Below are 10,968 nucleotides of genomic sequence, written 5' to 3'. Positions count from 1 at the left end.
ATCCCACATCAGCTGATGGCTCTGAACCTAGCTGAAAACACTGAAGTCACATTTCTCTTGGACATAGATTGTAAATTGGTGACATTTGAAGGGAAAGGACAGCCTTCTGGAACACCAACATCACACATATTTTTCTTAAATTTCTCCCTTTCTGAGCAAAGTGTCTGGAAACTTATCCCTTAAAATAACCCTTTCTATGAACTTCTTGGAAAGTCTTGAACTTTAAAACAGGAAAGGAAACATGCGGAGGAATTAAACTAAATGTTTATTTGCCCCACATGGATATGGTCAGAGGCACCGAAGTAAGAATGGGTCTTACCAAGTGGACCAACCACTATGAGTCCATGGTGAACTCGCTCTTTCTCCCCTTCCCCCGCATCTTTCTAAATTACACCCCTTTTTTCAGATACTTTTTTTTTCTTGTGAACCAAAGCATTTAACCAGGTCCTATTCATGCCTAGAAGTAATCATAAGATTTTTACTTATTTGTACACCTATCATTTATACGTAGATTTTACTGTTTAGCTTTCAGAAGCAATACACACACAACCACACACACTTCTTTTTAATTCCTGGTCAGAGAGAGAACTGTACTCTCTCCAGAAAGTAGGAAACAGCAGATTGGGTTCCAGGCCAGGACGCGGGCAGAGCGATTCCCAGTTAGGGTTGCACAAGGACAGCCTGTGAGTGCTGCTCTCCCAGGCACGGAGTACCGGGAGCCGGTGGGAACTTGCCGGCACCACCCGCACAGGCTGACCTCCCAGAGGGAACACTTTGCATCCCGGGTCCCCAGGTCAACCAACTCCCAGGAGGCAAGGCACGCATGCGCGCGGCGAAGAGGGCGTGGCCAGTGCGCGGAGCGGGCGCGCGCAGGCAGGGGCCGGCGGGGGGCGGGGGCGCGCGCTGTGCAGCCTGGCGGTGACCTGGGTTGGCTGCGCCGGAAGTGGGCGCGCGCGGGGCGCCCAGGTCTCGGCCATGGCCCACAGGCCGAAAAGGACCTTCCGGCAGCGTCGAGCCGACTCCAGTGACAGCGACAGCGCCGAGGAGCCGTCGGTTGAACCCGGGGTGCCGGGGGAGCAGGCAGTCCCGGGCCCTGAAGAGGAAGGGCCGCCCCCTGAAGGAGACCGCGCGGAGGCAGCGGAAAGGCCCCTTCGCGTCCGGGGCCCTCGGGGCCGGGGCCGGGGCCGGGGCCGGGTTTGGGCCACTTCCCGGCGCGCGGCCGGAGCTGCTCCCCGAACAGACGGCGGCTCGGGCGTCCCAGGTGACTTGGGACAGCGGGGTGGGCGCCCCAGGTGACTTGGGACGGCGGGGTGGGCGTCCCAGGTGACTTGGGACGGCGGGGTGGGCGCCCCAGGTGACGGGCTAGGGGCGGAGCGGGAAGAGGCCCCTAGAGGTTTCTGTAACCCGCTGCTGACCACGAGCCACGCTCAATCGTGGGATGATGGTGAGCGAGTCGGCCAGCCCGCGAGCAGGCCCGCAGCCCGCATCTCCCCATTGGGCTCCTGGGGGAGTAGAAGGAATCCTGCGCGGTTTGGGGGCTCATCTGTACCATCAGATGAACCATCACCAGGTATAGCTTTAGTGCAGGACTTGCTGTTTATGTTAAATCGTCACAAAAGAGTTAAATCAGTTATTTGCGAAAACAGATAAAAATAACAATATGTATATATCACTAAGTAACAGTATATTGATGACACTGTAGACTGTGTCAAGCCGCGTTAAATACAATGCAATAATTTTTTAAGTACCTATGTGTTCTTAAGTATAGGATTCAGGCAGCATAAATGTGTTTGCACAGAATGTATGTTTTTCTACTCTATGTGAGTCATCTTGTCACCGGAAAGGGACTGGGACTGGAATGGGTCTGCCCTGTCATGGTCTGGAACGTGTGGGTTCTTGACTTCGTGTAGGACAGGAGTCTAGGTGGTTTTGAGCGAGTGTTTATTAAAGCGTGGAACAGAGAAACAAAAGAAAGGCTTAAGATAGAAGAGGCAAGATCACAGCAGCAGGAGTGAGCCTGGACTGGGCTGCCTGGACTCAGGGAACAAGTTACCCAGGCACCAGGAGAGTCTTGGAGAGGGGTCCAGAGCTGCTGCAGCCTGCTGCTCCCCTGGTTGCAAGTCTCCTGGGGGCGCTTGGAGCTTAGGAGAAAAGGGAAGGGGGTGCCACCAGGTGTGCTCAAAAGAGAGCACACACTGGGTCCTTTGTCTTAAGGGTTTTTATCTATTTTCCAAAGGCCAGAGGTTTAGATGAGGTCTAAGGAGAGGATCCCAATAGAATATTCAACAGCTTTTCTGGTGTGTCCTTTGATATATGCTGATGAATCAAAATGAGCTAATAGGGGAATGTGGGACCATTTCTCTGGTGAGCTTCACTGCTTTACTTTTATCTTGGATTTGTTTGTCCCTAATTGGGTTTTGGTATTTATCATTTTCCCCGCCCCCCCATGAAATTTAGTTGAAAGCCCTGCTTCTCCACTGGTTAACTTTGTGATATTGGACGTGTTATTTAGCCTCTCCAGTCCTGATGAAGATGCTAGTTCTCCTCAGTAATAGCACTTACTTTATACAATTGTGAATATTAAATGAAATAAACTATACAAAACAAGTTCCAATGTGCCTAACACATTCTAAGGGCACATAAACTTTGTTGTTGTTTTATACTTATTCTCTACAACTATTTTTTCTTTTTTGTTTGTTTTTCTCTGGTGTTCCCTTTCCTCTTTTCATTGCATCCTTTAAAGGAGTAAAATACTCCTTTAAAGGAGTTCAAGTAGGGTAAGTCTTTGTATATTTTTTAGACTGTCCATTGGTTTCAGAGAGGACGGAAGTTGGAGAAAGATCTGTATGTCTACTTTAAGTATGTGGAGTAAAATTAGAACACCATATTATACGTATGCCATGGTGTTGCTCAGAATTCTAATTATTGATTCTAATATCCTGACTCTTTTTGTTACATTAAAAAATATTCCGTTAGAATGCAGAACAGTTGACCTTTCAACAGATGAAGAGGATGGAACATACGATGCCTCAGAAAGTAAGGATGATCAGAGTTCATCTTCCGACAGCTCTAGCTCTCTGGAAGAAGAATTTTCATCAATAGGTTGGTAATATTTGTGATTTTGTTTAGGAACTTTATTTCTAATATCAGTATTTTCTGTACCATTGATCTTATTATTAATAACATAAATTGTAGTCAAGTATGGGGCAAGTAGGTTATTACTGATGATGGTCAAAGTTTCTGCATTACATTTCCATTACATAACACGCCCAACCTCAGACAGCTTATAAGAAGCACAGCTAAGATACAAACCCAGCCACTGCCCCAGAGCCTGTGTCCTTTTTTTAAAAAACATGTTTTTTATTGATTTCAGAGAGGAAGGAAGAGAGAGACAGAAACATCAATGATGAGAGAGAATCCTTGATCGGCTGCCTCCTGCATGCCCCACACTGGGGATCGAACCACATCCTGGGCATGTGCACTGACTGGGAATCAAACCATGACCTCCTAGTTACATATTGGTTTCTAGTTATTACCACGTACTAGCAGTAGCACTTCAGCAGCTACTGCTTCATAGCACTTTTTGTTTTTCTTAAGCACTGGTTATTTGAAATCTGTCTCTTTTATTTATTTTTTTTTCTATTTAAAAAATTGGAACATTTCTACATCTCTAGGAATTTGACCTTTTTTTCTATTTATTTTCAAAGGAATTTGGACCAGTTTGTGGGAAAGGTTAGAAAATAATTACTTGAGCCTCAATGACTTGACACCCCTCATTAATATTTTGAAGTGCTTGAAATGGTAAAAATTTCTCTTGCCATTTTGTTTACCTTAGTATTTTGCTTACGAAACCATTTCTTCCCACAATGTAAAGATTAATTTCAGTTTAGATCATGCATGAAGAAACTTGTTTTGAATTTAAAGAGTCCATATTAATAAGGTTTATACTGTATAAAATAAAGAAAAAATAAAACAAAGCTCTATTAAAAGATGTTACTTAAATATTTTTTCACCTGGTAAATGAACCTGATTATTTCCTATACATTTTTTAACATCTCACATGTATTCACATGGGAATCACCACACTACCTTGAAGGCTAACTTGGCTCTGTGATGATTTTAGTCTGTTTCTCACTTCCCTATACGCCTGGATGTCCATTGGAGAGGCGTGGATCATAGTATAGTGTCCCTGTTACTTTGTATGTCAAACTGGTTTATCACCAACTGATCTGTTTCTTCCTGGTTGAAGAAACAAGTACATATTTAATTTATTTACAATATATGGACATTAAGGCTTTTTATTAGGTCTATCACCAACTAACCTCTTCAGTCATCACTGACTGAGCAACTCATGCTAGGCCCTCTCCCATCTCTACCCTGACAATCCAGAGCTTCTAGAAATAAAATGGCTAGCCCTCAACAAAAAGTCAGCAACAGCACCTGATGAATAAAAGAGTTAAAAGATAAATTGGAGTGGTTTCAGAATATTTTCTGATACTTTTTCATTTGGTTCATTTAAAAATAAATTTTAAAAATTAAAAATTATTTAATCTCTGTCAAAATAGTGTTCTTCTATTTCAGAAGTACACTGTGAGCCATTTACATTCATATCAAAATAGTGAAAAAAAATTAGAAAACCAGTTTGTTTGTTTTTAATGTGAAGAGTATTTATTTCTGTTGGTGTTTGGTTTTTAATATCCCCCTCTTTGTTTCTTTTAGTAAATATCCCTGATGCAGCTTTTATTCAGGCAGCCCGCAGAAAACGTGAATTGGCCAGGGCCCAAGAAGACTATATTTCTTTGGATGTAAAACATATTTCTACCATTGCTGATACAAAGAAAGATAGTGATGAAGATCCTGAGAGTGAGCCTGATGACCATGAAAAAAGAATACCATTTACCCTAAAGCCTCAGACACTTAGACAAAGAATGGCTGAAGAAACAAGTACATATTTAACTTATTTACAATATATGAACATCAAGGTTTTTTATTAGGATACTAGAGGCCCGGTGCACGAAATTCATGCACGAAGGGGGGTTGTCCCTCAGCCCAGCCTGTACCCTCTCCAATATGGGATCCCTCTCACAATCCAGGACTGCTGGCTCCCAACTGCTCGCCTGCCTGTCTTCCTGATTGCCCCTAACCACTTCTGCCTGCCAGCCTGATCACCCCCTAACCACTCTGCTGCCAGCCTGTTTGCCCCCAACTTCCCTCCTCTGCCGGATATTAGAAGCCCGGTGCACGAAATTCGTGCACAGGTGGGGTCCCTAGGCCTGGGTGGCCATCAGGGCTGAACAGGTTCCCCGCCTCCTCCTTCCCTCACCGCCTGCTCATGCCGCCACCACACGGTTCCCTGCCTCCCCGCCTTTCCCCCTCCTCCTTCCCTTGCTGTCCTCGTCCACCGCCACCCACCCCCGGCCGGGGGAAAGGACCAGGAGGTTGGCTGGCAGGCCCCATTGGCGATAGGGGCATGTGGGCTAGGGGCAGCTCCTGCATTGAGAGTTTGCCTCCTGGTGGTCACTGTGCATCATAGCGACTGGTTGTTCTGTCATAATGGTCACTTAGGCTTTTTATATATATAGATAATACTATGATTAAAATCTGCATAAAAGCATAATGTAGTGTCTCATAGTCTAATGGATATTAAAGTTGTTTTTCTATTTAATACCAACTTGGTCAATGACATCATGACCTCTAAAAAAAATCTGTATCAAAATTTTATCAAAGGGTATGTATATTATTTACTGCTAGAGGCCCAGTGCATGGATTCGTGCACATGGGGGTGTGGCCTGCGGCAATCGGCCTACTTTGGGAGCGCCGCTCATCCTGGTCAGCTGAGCGGCTGTGGACCCCCTCTCTGAGCAACTGCTGAATGAGGAAATTAGTCTGAGCTGATATTTTAGGGTAATGTCTTGGGTAAAAGCATGTTCTGTGTCCTGGAGGAACCTGGCAGAGAGCTTTGCACTGCAAAGCCACTCAGTGAATGTCCTTGATGTGTGATGCCAGGTCGGTGACACCATTGGGGATATTCAGGGCATCAGTGCTCCAGGAACCTCAGCCATCAGGACAGCCTCCCTGGGGGGTCCACAGTCACATCCCCTCTTGCCATCTGCCTATGCCAGCTCCCCGTGCTCTTTCTAGAACACCTTAGAGGGCTTGCATCAGCTGGTGGGGTCAGGCCAGAGTCTAGATTGTCTCAGGTATTTGATAGGTGCAGAGACTTAGCCTCACCATGGGCCTGCTAGTGGCTGCTCCTGCTGCGGGAGCAGCCGCTTATCCCAGTCAGCCGAATGGTGCTCCCACTGTGGGAGCGCACTGACCACCAAGGGACAACTCCTGCATTGAGCGTCTGCCCCTGGTGGTCAGTGCGTGTCATAGCCACAGGTCATCCAGTCGTTCTGGTCATTCCGCCATTCAGTTGCTGGGCTTTTATATATATAGACAGACTAGAGCAGCAGTCACCAACCGGTGGTCTGTGAGGTCCGAAAGGTTGGCGACCGCTGAACTAGAGGCCCGCGTCATGAAATTTGTCCATGGGGGGATCCTTTCAGCCCAGCCTGCGCCCTCTTGCAATCCGGGACCCCTCGCTCCTAATCGCCTGCCAGCTCGTTCCTTACCGCCCGCCTGCTTGCTCCTTACCACTTGGCTTGCTACTCCTTACTGCCCACCTGCTCGCTCCTTACCGCCTGCCTGCTCGCTCCTTACCACTTGCCCTGCTGCTCCTTAGCGCTGCCGCGGAGGTAGGAGAGGCTCCTGCCACCACTGCTGTGCTTACCAGTCATGAGCCTGGCTTCTGGCTGAGTGGCACTCCTGCTGTGGGAACACACTGACCACCAGGGGGCAGCTCCTGCATTGAGTGTCTGCCCCCTGGTGGTCAGTGCGTGTCATGGTGACTGGTTGTTCTGGTTGTTCCTCCCTAACGGTCACTGGGCTTTTATACATATATTGGAGGCCCGATGCACGAAATTCTTGCACAAGTAGGGTGTCTAGGCCAGGCCAGCAATAAGAGCCGATCTGTGGGGTGACCGGCAGGGTGAACAGGGACCCCTGCTGGCACCTGCCTTGGCCAGCCTGGCGCCACCACTTACCAGCCCCGCCCCCCACGCCACTGGTCGTCTTCCTGTATGGGGTGACCAATGGGGCAATCTGGGGGCCCCTGCTAGCACCCGCCTTGGCTGGCCTGAGGCCTGTGGGCTGGGGGCAGCTCCTGCATTGAGTGTCTGCCAGCCCCTGGTGGTCAGTATGTGTCATAGTGACCGGTCATTTGCTGTTTGGTTTATTTGCATATTAGGCTATTATTATATAGGATAGATCATTTGATCTCTGCTTGATATTTTTGACAGGTTAAAAAATTTCAGTCTTATTTTTGGTATTAAAAACTTTCATTGTCACCTTTATAAAGATGGGTTTTTATTGATTTTGTGGTTTTTGGGGGGATTTTTTTAGAGTAGAAGAGAGGAGGAGAGAGAAACATTGATGTGAGAGAGAAACATTGATTAGCTGCCTCCCACACACACCCCAATCGGGAATTAAACCTGAAAACTGGGCATATGCCATGGCCAGAAATTGAACCGGTGACCCTTCAGTACATGGGACAAGGCTCAACCAACTGAGCCATGCTGGCCAGGGCATATAAAGATTATTTTTTAAACGTGTAAGCATCTACAGGGATTTTAGATGTCAGGTATTAAAATCTTCCCTGCTATAATAAACAATTTCTTCAACCAATAATCTAGATCTCAAAGGACCATTTTCACATTTCTCATTTATAAACAATATTATGTTTTGCCAACATTTTTGTTACTTCAAATGCTATTATTTCAGAGTGAGACTTGGTTCCTTATAACCTAAAAGTTATTTTTAAATATTTAGAGTCTCATGCAGAATTGAGATACTGATAGGGAAAATCAAAAGTTTTTTGTTTAGTTTTTCAAGCTTTTTTTATGAGTCTGATGTTTTGAGTAGGACATTTGGGTGATGAATACAGTTTCTGGAGTTAAATTGATAGATTCAAGGCCCAGCTTCAACACTATCTTCACACAAGTTATTTAACCTTCTAATAATTGAGTTTTCTCATTTATAAAATGAGAGTAGTAATAATGCCTTCTTCCCAGAATTATTGTGAAGAATAAGTTAACACATCTAAAAGGCTACTAAGCCAGTACATAATAAGTCCCCCAAAAATGTTAGTTGCTGTATTAGAATTGGAAAATTATTGAATATTTATACATGAACTGTTGTTTTTTCCTAGCCACCAGAAATGAAGAAACAAGTGAAGAAAGTCAGGAAGATGAAAATCAAGATACTTGGGAACAGCAGCAAATGAGGAAAGCAGTTAAAATCACAAAGGTAAAAAAAATTTTTTTTTATGTCATGTATTAGTTTCCTGTGGCTCCTATAACAAATTACCACAAATGTGACAGCTTAAAGCAAGAGACATTTATTCACCCACAGTCTGGAGTCTAGAAGTCTGAAATCAAGGTGTTGCAGGGCTATGCTCCTTTGAAGGCTCTCAGGAAAATCCCTTTTTTGCCTTTTCCAAGTTCTGGTCACTCCAGGTGTTCCTTGCTTTGTGACTACATTACTCCTTTGCCTTCTTCACATGGACTTCGCTGTGCTTCTACACAGTGTCTCTTATAAGGACACTTGATGGATTTCAGGCCATCTTGATAATTTAGGATGATCTCATCTTGAGATGCTTCACTTAATTATACCCCACGAAGACCCTTTTTCCAAATAAGTTCATATTTGTAAGTTCTAGGGGTTTTGGCAGGCCACCATTTAACCCACTACACCATGTACATGTGTGCTTTTCCCACTATTTAAACACCTTCCACATATTTATTACAAGCTATTTGAAAGGAATGTATCTTTATCTTTTTTTAAAATATTTTTATTGATTTCAGAGAGGAAGGGAGAGGGAGAAAGAGAGGGAAACATCAACGATGAGAAAGAATTATTAATCATCTGCCTCCTGCATGCCCCACACTGAGATCAAGCCCACAACCGGGGCATGTGCCCTGACTGGAAATCGAACTGTAACCTCCTGGTTCATGGGTCAGTGCTCAACCACTGAGCTGCGCCAGCTGGGCTGTATCTTTATCTTTAATTGTATAGTAAATGACAGTATATAGTATATGGTAAGTTTCTTAAATGTGAAGTTTAAACAAATAGGTTTAAAACAAAACTTACAAACAAAAAGAATATTGTACTTGGGGTCAGAAGTTCTTGATTTGAGTTCTAACACTACCATTAAAATATATGTTCCAGCCTGGCCGATGTGTCTCAGTGGTTGAGTGTCAACGTAGGAACCAGGAAATCATGATTTAATTTCCGGTCAGAGGTTTCTGGCTCCATCCCCAGTATGGGGCATGCAGGAGGCAGGCAGTCAATGATTCTCTCTCATCATTGATGTTTCTATTTCCCTTTCCCTCTCCTATTCTCTCTGAAATCAATAAAAAATATATTTAAAAAATTAAATATACATCCCATGAAGTTAAGAATTATTAACTATCTTGTTCAGTGTTATATCCCTCAGTCCCTGATATTGTGAGTGCTCTATAAATATTTGTATGACTTTGAGCAAATGATTTAATTGTTCTAAATCTCAGTTTTCTAAATCAATAACATGGGGAATGATAATGTTACTTAACTGAGTAGGTTATAATGCTCAAAATTATAATGATCTAAATCACAGTGCTTATAAATTGTATAATACTGTAAAAATACAAGGTTTTATTTAATCTTTTAGTAAAAATGCTAAGAAAGTATTGTAAAAATCTGCATGTTATTAAAATTAAAAAACTAAGTAAAGGTTGGTTTTTGGTTGTAATTTAGAAGTTTCTGACCAGGGAAATGATTTAGAAGGCTATTTATGACTATAACAGGCTTAGTCTCGTCCCCCCCTCCCCTTTTTTTTTTTTATTAAAGTCAGTATAACAACAACATTTAAAAAAATACTTTTGAGAAAAAACATGCCACAGTTCTTATTCTTAACTACTTGTTTGCATAATTTTTACTTTAGATAATAAACCAAACTAGCTTTAAAAACACTGAGAACCATGTTTTTGTGAAAAATAAAATTTTGTGCCCTGTCCAGGTGGCTCAGTTGGAGTATCAGTCCATACACCAAAAAGTTGCATGTTTAATTCTTGATCAGGGCACACACCTAGGTTGTGGGTTTGATTCCCAGTCAAATGCATATGGAAGACAACCAGTCAATGTTTCTTTCTCTCCTTCTCTCCCTCTCCCTCCTTCTCTCTCTCTCTCTCTCTCTCTCTCTCTCTCTCTCTTTCTCTCTTCCTCTGTCTCTTGTCCTCAGGTGAGGATTAAAGAAAAAGAAAAATAAGATTTTGTAATTTGCCTCTTACATGTTAACTTAAAGTTCTTTATATGAAAACTGAGAATTTAAAAATATTTTATTGTATCTATGAAAAATGTCAATGGCATAGAATTTTGACCTAGTAAATTCTTGAAGTATATAATCTGCTTTTATGTTATTAATAATTATAAGATTAATGAATGTTGAAAACTAATTTTAATTTTTATATTATTTTTAGGGAAGAAACATAGATCTTTCTCACAGTAGTAAATTTCAAACAGTGAAGAAGTTTGATACTTCCATTTCATTTCCACCAGTAAATTTAGAAATTATAAAGAAGCAAATAAATAGTAGGTAAGTAATATTCATATTAAAATTTACACTTGTCCTAGACATTTAATAGTGAAAATTTAGCACTCTATGTATAGTCTTTTAAACTATTAACTACAAGTATTAATCTTAAATAGATTGATAGGAAAAATAGCATCACCTATGTTACCACACTAGCACAACTGATTTCTTTTTTCGTATATGTCTTTTTGATCTTTATAAGAGGTATGTATTACATGGCTAAATTCAATAAATATCAAATTCTGCTGGGGTTTTTTTGTTTGTTTGTTTTTTTAATCCTCATCCAAGGATATTTT

The 10,968-nt window shown here is 42.8% G+C and overlaps 1 protein-coding gene across 6 annotated transcripts in view; it reads left to right on the top strand.

Moving 5' to 3' along the window:
- The first annotated feature begins 895 nt into the window (after window positions 1-895).
- The window catches only part of GCFC2 (GC-rich sequence DNA-binding factor 2), a 35,650-nt gene continuing 25,577 nt past the window's right edge, over window positions 896-10,968 (top strand). For 5 of the 6 annotated variants that reach the window (XM_054728032.1, XM_028154318.2, XM_054728033.1 and 2 more), the window contains exons 1-5: window positions 896-1,261; window positions 2,977-3,102; window positions 4,720-4,944; window positions 8,252-8,349; window positions 10,560-10,675. In XM_054728032.1, the coding sequence (XP_054584007.1) occupies window positions 976-1,261; window positions 2,977-3,102; window positions 4,720-4,944; window positions 8,252-8,349; window positions 10,560-10,675 (851 nt within the window). In that variant the 5' untranslated portion in view covers window positions 896-975. The remainder of the gene's footprint in view (window positions 1,262-2,976; window positions 3,103-4,719; window positions 4,945-8,251; window positions 8,350-10,559; window positions 10,676-10,968) is intronic. The other variant, XM_054728036.1, reaches the window with a different exon arrangement.

The sequence above is a fragment of the Eptesicus fuscus genome, chromosome 16 (genome assembly GCF_027574615.1).
Source record: "Eptesicus fuscus isolate TK198812 chromosome 16, DD_ASM_mEF_20220401, whole genome shotgun sequence".
NCBI classification, from domain to species: Eukaryota; Metazoa; Chordata; class Mammalia; order Chiroptera; family Vespertilionidae; genus Eptesicus; species Eptesicus fuscus.
This window is presented reverse-complemented; position numbering and strand designations above follow the sequence as displayed.